The 21,323-nt window shown below is 45.3% G+C and overlaps 1 protein-coding gene across 1 annotated transcript; it reads left to right on the forward strand.

Annotated features, from left to right (window-relative positions):
- The first annotated feature begins 49 nt into the window (after positions 1–49).
- Positions 50–20,554, forward strand: UBE2Z (ubiquitin conjugating enzyme E2 Z). Its single transcript, XM_068263432.1, has 7 exons — positions 50–338; positions 12,098–12,170; positions 14,768–14,955; positions 16,164–16,275; positions 16,366–16,478; positions 16,832–16,922; positions 19,737–20,554. The coding sequence occupies exons 1-7, from the start codon at positions 148–150 to the stop codon at positions 19,905–19,907; spliced, it is 939 nt and encodes a 312-aa protein (XP_068119533.1). The 5' UTR covers positions 50–147; the 3' UTR covers positions 19,908–20,554.
- Positions 20,555–21,323: the final 769 nt, after the last annotated feature.

Below are 21,323 nucleotides of genomic sequence, written 5' to 3' on the forward strand. Positions count from 1 at the left end.
GAGAACTCAGGACATCACACACCACACCGCACTTCCGGTGTTATTAGAACTCTATCCAAGCCAGTTGCTAGTCTCCGAGGTCACGTGGGTAGGTGACGTCACTAGGGTCCTTTAGCCCACTAGGAACTGGAAGTAACCATTACGATTATGGCGGAGAGTCCGGCGGCTGAGGCGATAATTCTCCCGGGGGCGGTGGCAGGAGGTGTGGTGCCCCACCTGAGCGGCCTGCAGCCCCCCGGGACTTCACACCTGGCAGCTTCCTCCGTGTGGGACCCCACTGCCAGTGCGGACTGGGACAGCGAGAGGGCGTCAGCGCAGTGTGTGCTGCGGATCAAGCGGTAAGTTCCGGGTTTGCCTGACCCAAAATACAGTCCCAGGACACTGGAGATATACAGACTCCCACTCCTCTCCACACACACAGGGCACTGGGAATATACAGGCTTCCACTCCCCACCACACACAGGACACTGGAGATATACAGACTCCCACTTCCCTCCACACACAGGGCACTGGAGATATACAGGCTTCCATTCCCCTCCACACACACAGGGCACTGGGAATATACAGGCTCCCACTCCCCACCACACACACAGGGCACTGGGAATATACAGGTTCCCACTCCCCACCACACACACAGGGCACTGGGAATATACAGGCTCCCACTCCCCACCACACACACAGGGCACTGGGAATATACAGGTTCCCACTCCCCACCACACACACAGGGCACTGGGAATATACAGGCTCCCATTCCCCTCCACACAAACACAGGGCACTGGGAAAATACAGGCTTCCATTTCCCTCCACACAAACACAGGGCACTGGGAAAATACAGGCTTCCATTCCCCTCCACACAAACACAGGGCACTGGGAATATATAGGCTTCCATTCCCCTCCACACACACACAGGGCACTGGGAATATACAGGCTCCCACTCCCCACCACACACACACAGGGCACTGGGAATATATAGGCTTCCATTTCCCTCCACACAAACACAGGGCACTGGGAAAATACAGGCTTCCATTTCCCTCCACACAAACACAGGGCACTGGGAAAATACAGGCTTCCATTCCCCTCCACACAAACACAGGGCACTGGGAATATATAGGCTTCCATTCCCCTCCACACACACACAGGGCACTGGGAATATACAGGCTCCCACTCCCCACCACACACACACAGGGCACTGGGAATATATAGGCTTCCATTCCCCTCCACACAAACACAGGGCACTGGGAATATATAGGCTTCCATTCCCCTCCACACAAACACAGGGCACTGGGAATATATAGGCTCCCACTCCCCACCACACAAACACAGGGCACTGGGAATATGCAGGCTCCCATTCCCCTCCACACAAACACAGGGCACTGGGAAAATACAGGCTTCCATTCCCCTCCACACAAACACAGGGCACTGGGAAAATACAGGCTTCCATTCCCCTCCACACAAACACAGGGCACTGGGAATATACAGGCTTCCATTCCCCTCCACACAAACACAGGGCACTGGGAATATACAGGCTCCCACTCCCCACCACACACACACAGGGCACTGGGAATATACAGGCTCCCACTCCCCACCACACAAACACAGGGCACTGGGAATATACAGGCTCCCACTCCCCACCACACAAACACAGGGCACTGGGAATATACAGGCTCCCACTCCCCACCACACAAACACAGGGCACTGGGAATATACAGGCTCCCACTCCCCACCACACAAACACAGGGCACTGGGAATATACAGGCTCCCACTCCCCACCACACAAACACAGGGCACTGGGAATATACAGGCTCCCACTCCCCACCACACAAACACAGGGCACTGGGAATATACAGGCTCCCACTCCCCACCACACAAACACAGGGCACTGGGAATATACAGGCTCCCACTCCCCACCACACAAACACAGGGCACTGGGAATATACAGGCTCCCACTCCCCACCACACAAACACAGGGCACTGGGAATATACAGGCTCCCACTCCCCACCACACAAACACAGGGCACTGGGAATATACAGGCTCCCACTCCCCACCACACAAACACAGGGCACTGGGAATATACAGGCTCCCACTCCCCACCACACAAACACAGGGCACTGGGAATATACAGGCTCCCACTCCCCACCACACACACACACAGGGCACTGGGAATATACAGGCTCCCACTCCCCACCACACACACACAGGGCACTGGGAATATACAGGCTCCCACTCCCCACCACACACACACAGGGCACTGGGAATATACAGGCTCCCACTCCCCACCACACAAACACAGGGCACTGGGAATATACAGGCTCCCATTCCCCTTTACACAGGGCACTGGGAATATACAGGCTTCCATTCCCCTCCACACAAACACAGGGCACTGGAAATATACAGGCTCCCATTCCCCTCCACACAAACACAGGGCACTGGGAATATACAGGCTCCCACTCCCCTCCACACAAACACAGGGCACTGGGAATATACAGGCTCCCACTCCCCTCCACACAAACACAGGGCACTGGGAATTATTATTTAGTATTTATATAGCGCCGACATACTACGCAGCGCTGTACAGTGTGTGTGTGTGTGTATGTATGTGGATAGATAGATAGATAGAGATATACAGTGGAGGAAATAATTATTTGACCCCCTCACTGATTTTGTAAGTTTGTCCAATGACAAAGAAATGAAAAGTCTCAGAACAGTATCATTTCAATGGTAGGTTTATTTTAACAGTGGCAGATAGCACATCAAAAGGAAAATTGAAAAAATAACCTTAAATAAAAGATAGCAACTGATTTGCATTTCATTGAGTGAAATAAGTTTTTGAACCCTCTAACAATAAAAGACTTAAAGAGAATGTGTATTGTTAAAATCGCACAAAAGTAAACATACCAGTGTGTTTTGGTGGACATCTTTTACCCTCTGTCACAATTTCGCCGCCCCCTGCCGCATTAAAAGTAGTCAAAAACAGTTTTAAAAAGTTTGTTTATAAACAAACAAAATGGCCACCAAAACAGGAAGTAGGTTGATGTACAGTATGTCCACACATAGAAAATACATCCATACACAAGCAGGCTGTATACAGCCTTCCTTCTGAATCTCAAGAGATCACTTGTGTGTGTTTACCTTCTGACCCCTTCAGCTCTCACCCACTGAAGTGACAGGCTTCCTGCAGACAGCTCTGCCTATGTTGTTAATTTCTCAGTATGTGAAAGCCCAGCTCCTTTCACAGCCTAACAGAGGAGGATTTTTATCCAGCTCTCTTCTATCACTGATAAGATAGCAGAGAAGCTGCTGGCTTATGTAAATAACACACACACTGGAGTGTGCATAGAGGAACAGATCTGCACGGAAGAGTTGGCAGCCTTCCAGACACAGGCCGACAAGTCTGACAGGGGAAAGATACATTGATTTATTACAGAGACAGTGATAGTACAAAGTGCTGCAGTAAGCCAGAACACATTAGAATAGGTTTAGGAACGTGTGGGATGGTAGAAAAAACGTTGTAATTTTTGTTACAGAGTCACTTTAATACTTAGTGGAAAAACCCTTGTTTGCAAGTACAGAGGTCAAATGTTTCTTGTAATTGATGACCAAGTTTGCACACATTTTAGGAGGAATGTTGGTCCACTCCTCTTTGCAGATCATCTCTAAGGCCTAGTGCACACCAGAGCGGTTCGGCTGCGGTTTGCGATCTGCTTGCGGGTGCGGATCCGCTAGGGTAATGTATTTTAATGGGCTGGTGCACACCAGAGCGGCAGGCGTTTTGCAGAAACGCATACTCCCGGGCTGCTGCAGATTTTGGATTGCGGATGCGTTTCTGCCTCAATGTTAAGTATAGGAAAAACGCAAATCGCTCTGAAAAACGGCACTTCAGAGCGGTTTGCCAGGCGTTTTTTGTTACAGTAGCTGTTCAGTAACAGCTTTACTGTAACAATACATGAAATCTACTACACCAAAAACGCTTCACAAAACCGCAAAATGCTAGCTGAAACGTTACAGAAGAAGAAGAAAAAGCGTTTCAAAATCTGCTAGCATTTTGGGGATCTGCTAGCGGTTTTTGGTGTGCACCAGGCCTTAATCCCTAAGATTTCGAGGCTGTCTCTGTGCAACTCTGAACTTGAGCTCCCTCCATAGGTTTTCTATTGGATTAAGGTCCGGAGACTGACTAGGCCACTCCATGACCTTAATGTGCTTCTTCTTGAGCCACTCCTTTGTTGCCTTTGCTGTATGTTTTGGGTCATTGTCGTGCTGGAACACCCATCCACGACCCATTTTCAGTTTCCTGGCAGAGGGAAGGAGGTTGTCGTTCAGGATTTCACGATACATGGCTCCGTCCATTTTCCCGTTAATGCGATTATGTTGTACTGTGCCCTTAGCAGAAAAACGCCCCCAAAGCAAAATGTTTCCACCCCCATGCTTGACTGTGGGGGCGGTGTTTTGGGGGTCATAGGCAGCATTTTTCTTCCTCCAAACACAGCGAGTTGAGTTAATGCCAAAGAGCTCTATTTTGGTCTCATCAGACCACAGCACCTTCTCCCAGTCACTCACAGAATCATTCAGGTGTTCATTGGCAAACTTCAGACGGGCCTGCACATGTGCCTTCTTGAGCAGGGGGACCTTGCGAGCCCTGCAGGATTTTAATCCATTGCGGTGTAATGTGTTTCCAATGGTTTTCTTGGTGACTATGGTCCCTCCCTGCTAATTTGAGGTCATTCACTAACTCCTCCCGTGTAGTTCTAGGATGCTTTTTCACCTTTCTCAGAACCATTGACACCCCACGAGGTGAGATCTTGCGTGGAGCCCCAGAGCGAGGTCGAGTGATGGTCATTTTGTGCTCCATCCATTTTCGAACAATCACGCCAACAGTTGTCACCTTCTCTCCCAGCTTCTTGCTAATGGTTTTGTAGCCCATTCCAGCCTTGTGCAGGTCTACAATTTTGTCTCTGACATCCTTGGACAGCTCTTTGGTCTTTCCCATGTTGGAGAGTTTGGAGTCTGCTTGCTTGATTGATTCTGTGGGCAGGTGTCTTTTATACAGGTGACTAGTTAAGACAGGTGTCCTTAATGAGGGTGACTAATTGAGTAGAAGTGTCTAACCACTCTGTGGGAGCCAGAACTCTTAATGGTTGGTAGGGGTTCAAAAACTTATTTCACTCAATGAAATGCAAATCAGTTGCTATCTTTTATTTAAGGTTATTTTTTCGATTTTCCTTTTGATGTGCTATCTGCCACTGTTAAAATAAACCTACCATTGAAATGATACTGTTCTGAGACTTCATTTCTTTGTCATTAGACAAACTTACAAAATCAGTGATTCCCAGGGCACTGGGAATATACAGGACACACACGGGCTGTACAGGCTCCCATTCCCCTCCACACACGCACATGGCACTGGGAATATACAGGACACACACGGGCTGTACAGGCTCCCATTCCCCTCCACACACGCACATGGCACTGGGAATATACAGGACACACACACGGGCTGTACAGGCTCCCATTCCCCTCCACACACGCACATGGCACTGGGAATATACAGGACACACACACGGGCTGTACAGGCTCCCATTCCCCTCCACACACGCACATGGCACTGGGAATATACAGGACACACACACGGGCTGTACAGGCTCCCATTCCCCTCCACACACGCACATGGCACTGGGAATATACAGGACACACACACGGGCTGTACAGGCTCCCATTCCCCTCCACACACGCACATGGCACTGGGAATATACAGGCTCCCATTCCCCTCCACACACGCACAGGGAATATACAGGCTCCCATTCCCCTCCACACACGCACTAGGAATATACAGGCTCCTATTCCCCTATATACACACACACACACACACACACACACACACACACACACACACACACACACACACACACACACACACACACACACACACACACACACACACACACACTCCCACTCCCATTCCCCTCCACACCCGGGACACTGGGGGATATACAGGCTCCCATTCCCCACCACACAAAGGACACTGGGAATGTACAGGCTCCCATTCCCCACCACACAAAGGACACTGGGGATATACAGGCTCCGATCTCCCCCCCCCCCCCCCCCCCCCAATCACACAGGGCACTGGGAATACACACACACGCACACATGCTCCCATTCCCCTCCACGCACACACAGGGCACTGGGAATATACAGGCTCCCACTCCCCACCACATACGGGACACTGGGGATATACAGCGGATCCGTCAAAAGCAGCGTTATCAGCTGAACGACCAACTGTACACACGCCCGATTTGACATCCAAACAACTAGTTTGGAAAAAATTAGGCGTATGTAAGAGCCTTAAACAAAACTACTCACAAAGGTGGTTTGCAGGAGGGGCAACCAACCACTTGAGGCAGGTGGAAACAATGAACCAGACTTCGCTCGGGGTCTCTCAATGAGCCTGGATACAGTTGCTCTCTTGATAAAAAAAAAAACTGAATACTGTATTGATATGGCATCGACCATGCATAAACAGAGGGGACCCCCCCCCCCCCCCCAATCTTAGAGGGAAAAGGGAAATGAAGCACACAACAGGGGTAAAGAGACACCCAGATATGGTAAACATTAGGTTAAAAAAAAAAGATAAAATATAAATAAGTGAGGTGGCTTGCCTCATTTACAGTAGTCAGATGCCACAAACAAGGTTTATTATGCACAGGCCTACGTAGTGGTACTGGGAACTTCTGTAGGGTATCCCCACTATTCATGCGCACACACATGGATACTTGGGGATATGTGGTAAGCTTTTCTTTACACACCGTAGCACTAGAAACCCAGTAACTATCCAGCACCATGGAACATGTTGGCACTTTATAAATCAAAAATATAAATCAAAAGCCTAAGGTTTGTGATGGACTGCATCACATTTTCATCCAATATCTCTTGGTACTGAAGAGAACTCATGGTACCTTGCACACGCTGAAGCTTCCCTGTACCTGCAGAAGCAAAACAGCCCGCCATGCTTCACAGTAGGCAAGGTGTTCTTTTCTTCATAGGCCTTGTTCTTCCTCATCCAAACATAGTGTTGATCCATGGGCCCAAACAGTTCTAATTTTGTTTCATCAGTCCACAGAACACTATCCCAAAACTTTTGTGGTAGTGTTCTGTGGACTTATGCAACAAAATTAGAACTGTTTGGGCCCATGGATCAACGCTATGTTTGGAGGAGGAAGAACAAGGCCTATGGGGAAAAGAACACCTTGCCTACTGTGAAGCATGGCAGAGGGGGTCAATCATGCTTTGGGGCTGTTTTGCTTCTGCAGGTACAGGGAAGCTTCAGCGTGTGCAAGGTACCATGAATTCTCTTCCGTACCAAGAGATATTGGATGAAAATATGATGCAGTCCGTCACAAACCTGAGGCTTGGGAGACGTTGGACTTTTTACAGGACAATGATCCCAGGCATACCTCCAAGTCCACTAGAGCATGGTTGCAGATTAAAGGCTGGAACATTTTGGAGTGGCCATCGCAGTCACCAGACGTAAATCCGATTGAGAACCTCTGGCGGGACCTAAAGAAAGCAGTTGCAGCGCGCAAGCTTAAGGGTACATACACACATCAGACTAAAATGAAAGATCACAGACCAATCTTACCACCCTTCATGTAGTATGAGAGCCATACTCTACACAGTCTTTTCTATGGAGCTGAACTCAACATCAGAAAAAAATCTTTGCAAGATGCTGCACACACAGATGCTGTACAGACACAAAAGATCTGTTCCTGCCAAAAATCCATTCCTGCAAATTGCAATGATAGTCTATGAGATCTGCAGATCATCATACATACATGATTTAACTGACATTCATCTGCAGATCAAGCAATCTGAAAATCCATCCTGGTGGATCTGATCTGCAGATGAATGTCAGTTAAATCATGTGTGTATGATGATCTGCAGATCTCATAGACTATCATTGCAATTTGCAGGAATGGATTTTTGGCAGGAACAGATCTTTTGCAGACACTGATCTTTTGTGTCTGTACAGCATCTGTGTGTGCAGCATCTTGCAAAGATTTTTTTCTGATGTTGAGTTCAGCTCCATAGAAAAGACTGTGTAGAGTATGGCTCTCATACTACATGAAGGGGGGTAAGATTGGTCTATGATCTTTCATTTTAGTCTGATGTGTGTATGTACCCTAAGAATGTGACTGAACTGGAGGCTTTTGCCCATGAAGAATGGGCTAAGATACCCGTAGATCGCTGCAAGACACTTGTGTCAAGCTATGCTTCACGTTTAAAAGCTGTTATAACTGGAAAAGGATGTTGTACTAAGAATGAGTGTCACTTGGGGGTTGAACAAAACTGATAATATGAGCACAGAAAAGACATTTGTGGTTATTTCATTATAAATGTTTTGTTATATTTGTCTGACTTACAAGTGCCTCTTTGATTTAATTGTAAACAAGATGACTGAAATGATCAAAATCATTGTCAAACTGGCCAAAACACTCAGGGTAGGTTCACAGTGCGATATTAAAGAGAATCTGTATTGTTAAAATCGCACAAAAGTAAACATACCAGTGCGTTAGGGGACATCTCCTATTACCCTCTGTCACAATTTCGCCGCTCATCGCCGCATTAAAAGTGGTTAAAAACAGTTTTAAAAAGTTTGTTTATAAACAAACAAAATGGCCACCAAAACAGGAAGTAGGTTGATGTACAGTATGTCCACACATAGAAAATACATTCATACACAAGCAGGCTGTATACAGCCTTCCTTTTGTATCTCAAGAGATCATTATACACAGGCAGTGTGCATAGAGGGGCCAGGAAAGGGGAGATGCATCACAGAACCACAACACTGAAGAACTTGGCAGCCTTCCAGACACAGGCTGACAAGTCTGACAAGAGAGAGATAAGTTGATTTATTACAGAGACTGTGATAGTGGAAAGTGCTGCAGTAAGCCAGAACACATTAGAATAGCTTTTGGAACTTGTAGGATGATAAAAAACAGGATGTAATTTTTGTTACGGAGTCTCTTTAAAGTTGCGCGTTATAGCCCTTTCTAACGTGTACAACCGCACTGCAATGCTACATTCACGGTGCATTTGTTGCGTTATAGTGTAACGCAGCACGTTCTGTGAAAGTAGTGCTTGCAGTGCGTTTGGCACGTTATGGGCTGCGTTACTGTGTTTGCACATGCTCAGTGGATTTTGTTTTTAATTAAAAAAAACCTACCGCATGCACTGTTTTGGGTGCATCAGGATTCCAGGATAACGGCGCATTTGATGCGACGTTGAGGTTACATTGAAATGACAGCTAAACGCAACGCAATATAGCATAACGTGCACTAACACATTATGCTTTTGCGTTGCGTTACTACCTGCGGTGCGACCTTAACGCACCAAAAATGCAACGTCAACTGTGAACTTAGCCTTAATTTCAGTGGTGGTTGAATAATTTTGAACACAACTGTGAGGGCTTGTTTCCACTGTTGCGACGCGATTTCGCCGGCATTCCGACGCTTGTAAAAATGCATGCGGATGCGTTTCCGCATGCGTTTTTACCCGCGATTTCGCGTGCGATTTCGCATGGCAGGGTGCCATGCGAAATTAACCATGACACTGCCAGGGCAAAATAAAATTGAAAAAGGTGTGAAATCGCGGGTAAAAACGCATGTAACAAACGCATGCGTTTTTACTATTAAATACATTAGCGGCGATTCGCATGCATTCCACTCGCAGGCGAATTCGTTGGCTCTTTTGTGCGTTTTTTTACCGCTGAAAAAAACGCACCTCAACAACGCTACAGTGGAAACAGGCCCATCCACTTGCATTACATGTGCGAATCTGCATGCGTTGGACGCATGCAGATTCGCGATAGTGGAAACGAGCCCTTAATCAGGGATTTAAAAGATTTTACAATGGGCAAACACTGACTAAATCCTTTATACAGAATTATTGTAAAAATGAAGCACTTTTTTTTATTACATTTTCACTGGAGTTCCTCTATAAGTGAAAGGAGGTGGGAGACATATATATATATTTTTTTTTTTAACAAATCAATTTTAAAAAAATACACAGCAGCACTGTACTCCAGCAGGAGAGACTAATAAAAAGGCATCAATGGTAACATCCACAGTCTTTGCATACAACATATTCATATACAATATATATATTATACAGTCAGCAGTTGTATCGTAATGGTAACACAGTAAAAGGAAAAATTCAATCAAATGTTAACTGGATCCACAATTCAATCCATCTTGTATGCACCAGTGCTGCCCAAGGCAAGAGGGGAGACATATACTTAATTGTATGTTATGCTAGACCAGCAATTGCGAACCTATGGCACGTGTAGCCTCATCTGCAGGCACGCCATCGCTGCTACGCTATGTTCCGGATTTAACTGGCCGCGGTGTCAAATATGCGCCGCTCCAGTTCATAGCCTGCAGCCCCGCTCCAGCCTGCAGGTTTCTGGTGAAAAGCTGCACTCACTGTGTTTTCTGGTGAAAAGCTGCACTCATGGCGTTTATTTTCTGCTGAAATGTTGCCCACTACGTTTATTTTCTGGTGTCTGGGCTAACTGTTGCTGCATTTATTATTTAATGGTCATAGTTGGCTACATTTGCTGCTTTGGGGTTACGGCGGGTATACTAATAGCATCACACAGTGTCTGCACACCCATGATGTGAATCCTCGTTTCACCACATCATGGCGGAAACACTGCTTTCTTATGCCTCACTGTTACATCATTGTTAGCCCCGCCCATACAATGTCATGGCCACGCCCATTTTTCAGTTGCGGCGCAAACCCCCCCCCCCCCCGCCCCCCATTGGCACTCAGTGATAAGTCGATGTTGGGTCGCAATTTGTGCACTCGGCCTCTGAAAGGTTTGCCATCACTGCTAGACTGCCGTCCTTGTAACAGATTGTAAGGTATTCTTGGTATTTCATTCCGGCACTAGAAACCTGTATACTGGTACCAATCTTTTGGAATCATTCTGTGCAGTGGGATAATCTTGTGGCCTGACTGCTGAGAATTTTATTAAAATTCTGCATTACTCAGAATACAAATGGACCTGGAAGAGTAGTAAAATCATCAAACTGGTCAGCTGGTCATACACTATTCAGCTATCGTTCGATTTTGTTTTCAATCAATATTCTAATAAGAAGAAACAAAATCAGTAGTTCTGCAATGATGGATTTTAAGTGGTCATCAAATAGATCTTAATATCAATTGTAACATTATTCAAAAACAATTTGAGTGATGATTGAATAGTGTAGGACCAACTATTACATTGAACTATACATCCGAGATAATGTAAGTTTATGTAATCTTTATAGTACCCTAACACAGAATCGGCAATTATACAAGTAATAATTAAACACCAGTTTGCTGTGAAATGAACAAATCCATCGGCTTGCCTGAAACTTTGGCAAGAAGTCCGAAGCTCTTTGGTCACACTCGCCTTTGTGGCCATGATCAGCCCCCAGCATGGCGGCCACGTATCAGGCCACGGATGCCGAGCTGGTGTTTGGGTGCACAAAGATCTCCAGACTTCACAGCAAGGTTTTGGGCAAAAAAACACCATTGGGCAAAAAACGCCATGCCGGAGCTCAAGATTTATGACCATTGTATTAAATGGATGAGTTATTTACCTATTCAACTGCCAGTCCTGGGTACTATGAGGATTCCATGAACTATTTGGTTCACTTTAGATACTCTTAAGGGTGAAGTCTAAACAAAACATTGTGTCCATCTGTGTTGGAAAGAATTGTTTTTTTTACTTCCTGGCTGAGTGAGATTTGGCACAGAGACAGAAAATTGGGTGAATTCCAGAATTTACACCTGTCAAGAGGCAAAACAGAAGTTTGAAGGTATTTGTGATTATTCAGGTTGGAATGCGCATATGATGTCCTCTATTAGCTGGAAAGAGTCTGCAGCCTTCCCTGGGTTATACAGTTCTATCACAATCGCAGATTATTGTATTATTGGTTCTTTTTTTTTCTTCACTTGGTACAATTAGTGCAGCCGTTTGTTGGAATTTTTGTGCTTTCACTTTCACACATACTGGGTGTGACCTGCTCTGTTCTTAGGATTGTCTCATTATGCTTTCAGGGATATCATGTCTATTTACAAGGAACCTCCTCCAGGGATGTTTGTTGTACCTGACCCACATGACATGACAAAGGTAAGTTTAGTGTTTTCTAAAGGCTTGCTTGCTGAAGTATGTGATTTGATAATGGCATATTTATAGTTTTTCTCTGAAAATAATACCTGCCCTATAAGCCCTAGTTACATTTCATAAAAAATAGTGTGTCCAGGAAGCTTTAGTATACATGAAAAAATATACAATCAATTGGTAGTAGAATGCAGCGGACAAATAGACTTTTCACCAAATAAAGCAGAGTCATCCAAAAGAAACACACTGAAAACATCCCTCAACTCGATCCAAAATAAGGGCCCTTCCACACTGAAAATTGTGGTGGACTACAAACGCTATTTTGATTTGTTTTCAAGCAAGTGTTTAACTGCAATTATGGGTGTAATCATTGAGTATGATTACAATTCCCAAAGTGTAAAAAAAAAAAAAAAAAAAAAAAATCCTGGGAGGTTTTTCAAATGGCATAAGAAATTGCAAAGCCCCGCATTTGGCTATGCAATTTGCATGCGCTTCCATTCATTCAACCTAATCACGAACGCAGACAAGCTGCCGTAAACACTATGTTTGCAGTTGGGGCAAAAAACGCTTTGTACAGATTACTATATTAATAGTGGTGCCCTTGTCATCTGCAAAATGCATGTGCTTTGAAAATTGCAGCAAAGCGCATGCATTGAGGAAGGGTCCTAAGGCAGGGTTTCTCAACTCATTCCTCAAGTACCCTTAACAGTGCATGTTTTTCAGAAAAACAACTGACATTTACAGATGAGGTATCTCCGCAGAGCTCATTAACTACCTCTGTGGCTTTCCACAAAACATGCACTGCTGCTGGGACAGAGTTGAAAACCCTGCCCTAAGGGTTGGCAAGAACCGACCTCTCATTGTGTGGATTGTTGAGTGGCAAGGGCAGGCCCCAGACCATAGGCTAATGAATGCTCATTGCCTCTCCAAAAGCCTATAAAATATAGGAGCATCCCTTAGGAAGCTTGTTGAACGTAGTAGAACCTAGGTGCTCAACTTGCAACGGTATAAAATTCCACGGTATGATAACCGTCCAAAAAAATACCACGGTATTACGGTATACGGAATTATACGATTTGGACCAGCCCCTCTTGTATTAAATAATTTGCCCCCCCCCCCCATACCCCAGTAGTAGGTGGCCGCAGCATAGGTAGCCAGGGATAGGTGTAGCCAGTAGTAGGTGGCCGCAGCATAGGTAGCCAGGGATAGGTGTAGCCAATAAGTAGTAGGCGGCCGCAGCATAGGTAGCCAGGGATAGGTTTCGCCAGTAGTAGGTGGCCGCAGCATAGGTAGCCTGGGATAGGTGTCACCAGTAGTAGGTGGCCCGAGCATAGGTAGCCAGGGATAGGTGTAGTCAGTAGTAGGTGGCCGCAGCATAGGTAGCCAGGGATAGGTGTCACAAGTAGTAGGTGGCCGGAGCATAGGTAGCCAGGGATAGGTGTAGTCAGTAGTAGGTGGCCGCAGCATAGAGAGCCAGGGAGGGGTGAAGGAGGACGCAGCATAGGTAGACAGGGATAGGTGTAGCCAGTAGTAGGTGGCTGGAGCATACTAGCCAGGGATAGGTGTAGCCAGTAGTAGGTGGCCGGAGCATAGGAAGCCAAGGATAGGTGTAGCAAGAAGTAGGTGGCCGCAGCATAGGAAGCCAGGGATAGGCGTAGCCAGTAGTAGGTGGCCCGAGCATAGGTAGCCAGGGATAGGTGTAGTCAGTAGTAGGTGGCCGGAGCATAGGTAGCCAGGGATAGGTGTAGCCAGTAGTAGGTGGCCGGAGCGTAGGTAGCCAAGGATAGGTGTAGCAAGAAGTAGGTGGCCGCAGCATAGGTAGCCTGGGATAGGTGTCACCAGTAGTAGGTGGCCCGAGCATAGGTAGCCAGGGATAGGTGTAGTCAGTAGTAGGTGGCCGCAGCATAGAGAGCCAGGGAGGGGTGAAGGGAGAGGCAGCATAGGTAGACAGGGATAGGTGTAGCCAGTAGTAGGTGGCCGGAGCATAGGTAGCCAGGGATAGGTGTAGCCAGTAGTAGGTGGCCGGAGCGTAGGTAGCCAAGGATAGGTGTAGCAAGAAGTAGGTGGCCGCAGCATAGGAAGCCAGGGATAGGCGTAGCCAGTAGTAGGTGGCCGGAGCATAGAGAGCCAGGGAGGGGGTGAAGAGGGACGCAGCGCGGGGTTAATTACTCATTTGCTGGCAGCCTGGTCCTCACGCGTGTACTGGCTTCATTCTACTTCCTGTTCTTGCATCATCTCCTTGTAATAGTGCCCAGGGGGCGCTGTTTCAGGCTGCCAGCAAGTATTTACTTATCCCCGTTGCTGTTCGTGCGCTCGTCGCTGCGTCGCATTCCCGCCACTACGTCACCCCCGGTAGCCCCTCCCCGAAAACCTGTAAAACGAGATTGTGCATGGTAATCATACCATGCACAATCAAACCACTGTATATTGTCATACTGGTATACTGCAGCAACCCTACTTCCAACAGGTATTTTTCATCGAGTAGTGGGGAGGGGTCTGTTTAGTGTAACAAATGAAGCATCAGGATAAATGTAATGTATCTTTTAAGATGTCTGTTGGATGTAAGATCTGGTCCAAAGAGTATCTCCTGCAATCTTGTTTTGTAGATTCATGCACTCATCACTGGGCCATTTGACACTCCCTATGAGGGAGGCTTCTTCTTATTTTTGTTCCGCTGTCCCCCTGATTATCCCATTCATCCACCGCGAGTAAAACTGATGACAACTGGCAACAATACTGTGAGATTTAACCCTAACTTCTACCGAAATGGCAAAGTCTGCCTTAGTATCCTTGGGTAAGCATCTTTGGGCCATTAACATTTTCTAGATGATAATCCTTTCCTTGAGTTATATGTTGGTAGATATCACACTGTTGACCCCAATTTGTGAATTTAGCACGGTTAAAGAAATGTTCGCAATAAAAGGCCTTGTTCATCGTAATGTTTCCAATAGCAAATGTGTTCGTTTCTCTTTCTGTCATTCCCCCTTCATGCTTAATTGCATTGTGGGAGAATACTGGGAGGCAGCATGTGAGTTTTTTTGCTGAGCCAATCAATTGTTATTTTACTTATTAAAGGAACACTATCGATTAACATGTTTTTTTCAATTGAGATAGGAATTGTGTGGGAAGTGCTGCTAAGTATGGGTGTATACATTTGAATTCTTATCTCTTTGTTTACGGTTATCAAATTCCTTTAAAGCCTCATCTACACGAGGCGATCCGGCGGCTCGATTAGCCGCCGGATTGCCTCTTCCGTGTCCCCGCTCGCCCGCGCGTGCGTTGGATTCGATCCCCCGCTCATCCCCGCCGGCGCCGCCAATCTTCCGCTCGATTCCCTGCCATTGTCCCCTTGTGGGGAACGAGCAGGGAATCGGCGGTGGCGAGATCCGACCTGTCGGATCTTATCAATCGAGCCGCATTAGCGGCTCGATTGAGGCTCCTCGTGGAGACCTCGCTCCGTGTAGACGGGGCTTTACTCTTCAGTGACAGCCCAAATCGAAGGGGGGGGGGGAGGATACCCTTACAATACATCTGTTAACCCTGTGTGTGTGTGTGTGTGAGTGAGAAAGCTCTCACTGCCTGTCTCTGAGAGCTCTCTGCAGAGAGCAAAGGAAATGCATCTTATGTGCAACATAAATATTTGTAATCCTGTAGTGTGTGAAACCTGATACCAGAGCCATTGCATATAGCTCGGCTTCAATATTACACTGTTCTTAGCATGTCAGACTACAAATATTCACCTATGCAAATGAAACCATCCAAACGTCGCTAAAGTCTACACACAATGAATTACAGCTTTTTCTTCTGATATTTAACATAAAAAGTCGGAAAATGTTTACACAGCTACTTAGACATTATTTGTACATTGTCATTTTAGAACACTTGGTTTGATAGTGTTCCTTGAAGTAATGAGGGTCCACCATATTGTGAGCTGGAGGTAGCGATTTCTGGCCTAGACTGTTAACCTATACTTTTTTTTTTTTGGTTCAATCCCAACACCAGCACTTGGACAGGACCTGCATGGAGTCCAGCTCAGAGCCTGTCTTCAGTGCTCATCTCTATCCAGTCCCTGATGACTGAGAATCCTTACCACAATGAGCCTGGCTTTGAGCAGGTATTAGTATTGTCTGCCACCACCCCTGGATCTAGTTACTTTTGTTTTACCTTACAGTAGTGCATGACCGTTGTTTTGTCCTTTCCTCAGGAGAGACACTCAGGAGACAGTAAGAACTACAATGAATGTATCCGCCACGAGACTATCAGGGTGGCAGTTTGTGACATGCTAGAGGGCAAGTGCCAGTGTCCAGAGGCCTTACGGTAAGCCAGAGGAGCCTATGTTGCAGACACCCTTATTTCAATCCACAGCTTCCTCTCTCCCTCCAAGATGCTGATCAGCAACTGGTGAGATCATCCACCTTCTCTGGGTGGAGATGGGCAGAGCAAGGGACATCACGCAGTTGGAGCTTTGGTGACACGGTTCTGCCATTATACTAATAAGGAGAAAGAAAAGGATTCAACTGATACTTTTTGCCTTTTATAGTACAGGTCTTTTTGCCTCTAATCCTAGTCAAATTTACTGTACTCGGTAAAGAAAACAGCAGATAAAAAACTGTTCTTGTTACAAATGTGAAATATTATGATTTTCCTCATTTCGTTCCGTCTTATTGCAGGAGTGTGATGGAGAAGTCGTTCTTGGAATATTATGATTTCTATGAAGCAGTCTGCAAGGACAGGTTCCATTTACAAGGACAGACCATGCAGGTAACAGTACGGGGCTCTGCTTGACGTTTTGGTTTGAGCTCCCATGTCAGGGCAGGTTGCTAAATGCTGTGGTAATGCTAATAATGCTGCCATGCCTCCCAGCTTGTTATGGCAAATGCCTGGCTTGCATCTCCTGCATAGCCACTTACAGGTAGCCATGCATCTTGCGATGATGGTCAGATTCAACCAAGAGACAAAACTTTCTCTTAATGTAATCTGATTAGAGAGAGATCTGCCAGCTGCCCATACATTGCAGGCCGATTCCCGATGGATTTCAGCATGAAATCTCGCCTAAATTAGGCGAGACCGACCCATCTGTTTTGGCCCGAATTTGGTCTCCTTGTCGGTCGGGCATGCACTTGGAGGCACAGATTTTCATCTGATTTTGATTAGAATAATCGAATCAGATGGTAGATTGGCCGTCAAGCTGCCTGATGTATGGCCACCTTTGCAGGTACCCTTTAATGGCTGTGTTGAGTTATTTTAATGGGACAGGAAATTGACTGTTATACAAGCTATACACTGACTACTTTACATTGTGTCAAAGCGTCATATCTTCAGTGTTATCCCATGAAAAGATGTGATTAAAAAAAGTGAGTGGTGTATTCACTTCTGTGAAAGATTGCCCAGCAAGCTCATAGCGACCAGAACTCCTAGGAGTGTATAAGGGGCTGCGCAATAAAGCTTACTCATCATTGCATTCCAGCGGTTCTGGAAGAGTGTTTAGTTGTCAGAGACAACTAAGAGATTATTTGCATTATCAGCAGTGATGCATCGTGGGAGACATCTCAGACCTCACTCCATCCTGAATTATAGCAAATACCTTCTGTTTTAAGAAGGCACATTTCTGTTTTGCATCACTGTTGTGAGATACTATACATAAAATCCTTATTACCTTTTACATAAAAAGTACATATAGTCACACACATCAAATAAGTAAACTGATTTTAGAATGTTAAATATTCTCTTTGAAAAATAAGATACTGTGTGTGGTTTAGGGATTTTTTTTAAAACTGGGACCCTTGACATTGAAAGGGTTAATGCAGTGTCAGCAATGGTAGCAAGTCACATGGTGCTGTGATAGATTAGAGCTGCTGTGTAGCTTTCTATATCCGCAGTGGAGACGGGGGCAGCTGAACACCCTGTACTGATTTCATGTCACAGAAGAGGCTATTAATGATGTATGCTATATGGTAACTTGTGTTGTTGCTCTTAAAGTGTACCTGAGATAAACTGATGAAAAGGATTTTTACTTGCCTGGGGCTTCCTCCAGCCCCGTAGTTTGTCTGCTCCCTCAATGTTCTCATGGTCTCCTCAGTTGTGCCGCTGTCAGCCCTATAAAATTCACAGCTCGGCTTAGTCGCAGACCACTGCACATGTGTGGTCTTGGCCGCAGAAACGCCCTGATCGCACTCCTAAAGCCAGGATCATGTTCACTTAAAGGATACCCGAACTGACATGTGACATGATGGGATAGACGTGTATGTACAGTGCCTAGCACACAAATAACTATGCTGTGTTGCTTTTTTCTATCTCTGCCTGAAAGAGTTAAATATCAGGTATGCAAGTGGCTGACTCAGACAGGAAGTGACTACAGTGTGACCCTTACTGATAAGAAATTCCAACTATAAAACACTTTCCTAGCAGAAAATGGCTTCTGAGAGCAAGAAAAAAAAGGGGAATTTCTTATCAGTGAGGGTCACACTGTAGTCACTTCCTGTCTGAGTCAGGCCTGAGTCAGCCACTTACATACCTGATATTTAACTCTCAGGCAGAGAAAGAAAAAAAGGAACACAGCACAGGTATTTGTGTGCTAGGCACTGTACATACACATGTCCATCTCATCATGTCACATGTCACTTCGGGTATCTTTTAATGAAAACTGTAATTGCGCTTGTGCAGAATGCTCCTGGCTGCAGGAGCTCAATGAATGCACATGGCCCCGAACAGTGCATGCACAGTGGCCTGACACCCCGCTGTACCGCAGAGTTCACAGGGGATCGGACCAGAAAGACGACGTGAGAGCAGCAGCAGTTGTGTACACAAGTACTTTATTACTCCTGTACTTTACTACTAAGATCCTCTCTGTTTTTTTTCCTGTGTGGGGTTCCTCCTACATCCCAAAAACATAGTTAATTAGCTTCCCCCTAAAAATTGTCCCTAAACTACGGCACATTCACTATACGATACATACATAGACCTATAACTATGGCAAGGATTAGATTGTGAGCTCCTCTGAGAAACAGTTAAGTGACAAGACAATATACTCTGTACAGCTCTGTAATAATCCACAGCACAATGAGTTTTGCAGGTACTACCTGCTTTGTCAGGCAAAGATGGGGAGTAACTGGAACGAGTGTAGTTTAAACCATGCACTTCTGTACTGCATTGAGTAGTCAAATAATGCCAATTTGACATATACTGTAACTATTTACTATCATTTTAAGCTACTACACTATTGATGGCTCTCTGTGTTCCTTTTTTGATTGAGAATTGACTCCGTTGGATCTTTTTCTGCAGTTTTTATTTTCCCCAACATAAGCTGATCACTCAAATGTAAGCGATTTTCATCTGCTGTTCTGACTGCCTTCTGATGCAATGGTACCTTCAGGTTACATCTCAAGAGTCATGTTTATACTTTGTTTGATCATACAAGCTTGTTTTCCGCCGCAGCAAGAACATAGTACTTTATACTGATTGGACTCGATGGACGTATGTCTTTTTTCAACCAGAGTAACTATGTAACTATGTGAACAGAGGTGTTCTATATATTATCTGTGTATTCTAAATGTCTGACTTGGTTTCTGGTTTCAGGATCCATTTGGAGAGAAGAGAGGACACTTTGACTACCAGTCTTTACTCAACCGCTTACAACTTATCCAGCAGAGAGTGCGGGAGAAACATCGGCGAGAGACTGTGGATATAGACTCAGATTCTAGTTCTTCTGAAACAGAAATGGACACACAAGGCAGCTCTAACCCTTAAGTGGTGAAAGTGCAATCCATAGAACGTCGTGTCACTTCAGACAGTGACTGTAGCTGAGACATCAAGGATTACGCTGGACAATAAAGACTTTGTTGCACACAAAGCCTGTTCTGATTCTGGCTGGTGTTGGGAGGCAGAGTAGGTCCATCTCTCTGCCAGTACGGAGGAATGACAGCCTGTAGCCACACTACAGGGGGCTGGGCTTGGACTAAAGGAGCCTGGATCAGACATAAGTAGCACTTTCTTAGACCAGGCCTTTCTTACACAAAATGGTCATTTAGTGGCCCAGACAAGCCAAAGAGTTTTATTGCAAGTGAGGGAAGCCTTCTCCAGCCACGGATTAACCAGATGCCATTTTATGCTCTAGACAGAAGGAGAGACTGTTTTCCTTTTTCATTTTTTTTTTCCTTTTAAGCAATCTCGACACCCTTAAAAAGCACTTTGTCTTTTATCTTACAGAGGTTGCCTATTTATGCGTTATTACAGATGTTTGGTACTGAAACCATTAAGGCTTCTACGTAATTTTTGGGGGGTAACCTGTGTGATGGTTGTAAATTTGGATGAGCAGATGAGCAAAGTGTATCTCTTATTTTACTTCAAATGTATCATTAAGGAAAAAAACAGGGACATTAAATAGTTCCAACAAATTTATTTTTCTGTTCTTTTTTTAATCATACTTCAATGTCTTTTTAGTGAATTCCATTTTTGCTAGTACACGCTATAGCAGGATATTGGCCATTTTTTGGATATTCTTACCGTATTCGATCTGAAGATGGAGACATGCCATTCTTGTGAGCTGCAAGGCTTTGTGATGGCAACATACAGTGATGTGAAAAACTATTAGCCCCCTTCCTGATTTCTTATTCTTTTGCATGTTTGTCACACTTAAATGTTTCTGCTCATCAAAAACCGTTAACTATTAGTCAAAGATAACATAATTGAACACAAAACGCAGTTTTAAATGATGGTTTTCATTATTTAGTGAGAAAAAAAACTCAAAACCTACATGGCCTTGTGTGAAAAAGAAATTGCCCCCTGAACCTAATACTGTAACTGATTGGGCCACCCTTAGCCGCAATAACTGCAATCAAGCGTTTGCGATAACTTGCAACGATTTTTTTTACAGAGCTCTGGAGGAATTTTGGCCCACTCATCTTTGCAGAATTGTTGTAATTCAGCTTTGAGGGTTTTCTAGCATGAACCGCCTTTTTAAGGTCATGCCACAACATCTCAATAGGATTCAGGTCAGGACTTTGACTAGGCCACTCCAAAGTCTTCATTTTGTTTTTCTTCAGCCATTCAGAGGTGGATTTGCTGGTGTGTTTTGGGTCATTGTCCTGCTGCAGCACCCAAGATTGCTTCAGCTTGAGTTGACGAACAGATAGCCGGACATTCTCCTTCAGGATTTTTTGGTAG

This window comes from Hyperolius riggenbachi, chromosome 12 (genome assembly GCF_040937935.1).
Source record: "Hyperolius riggenbachi isolate aHypRig1 chromosome 12, aHypRig1.pri, whole genome shotgun sequence".
Classification (NCBI taxonomy): Eukaryota; Metazoa; Chordata; class Amphibia; order Anura; family Hyperoliidae; genus Hyperolius; species Hyperolius riggenbachi.

Excerpts from the sequence above, each read along its gene's own strand:
- UBE2Z (XM_068263432.1), top strand. The coding sequence starts at position 148 with ATGGCGGAGAGTCCGGCGGCTGAGGCGATAATTCTCCCGGGGGCGGTG. Across the intron at positions 12,171-14,767 it reads ACCCACATGACATGACAAAG|ATTCATGCACTCATCACTGG; the intron begins GTAAGTTTAGTG and ends CTTGTTTTGTAG. Across the intron at positions 16,276-16,365 it reads ATGAGCCTGGCTTTGAGCAG|GAGAGACACTCAGGAGACAG; the intron begins GTATTAGTATTG and ends TCCTTTCCTCAG.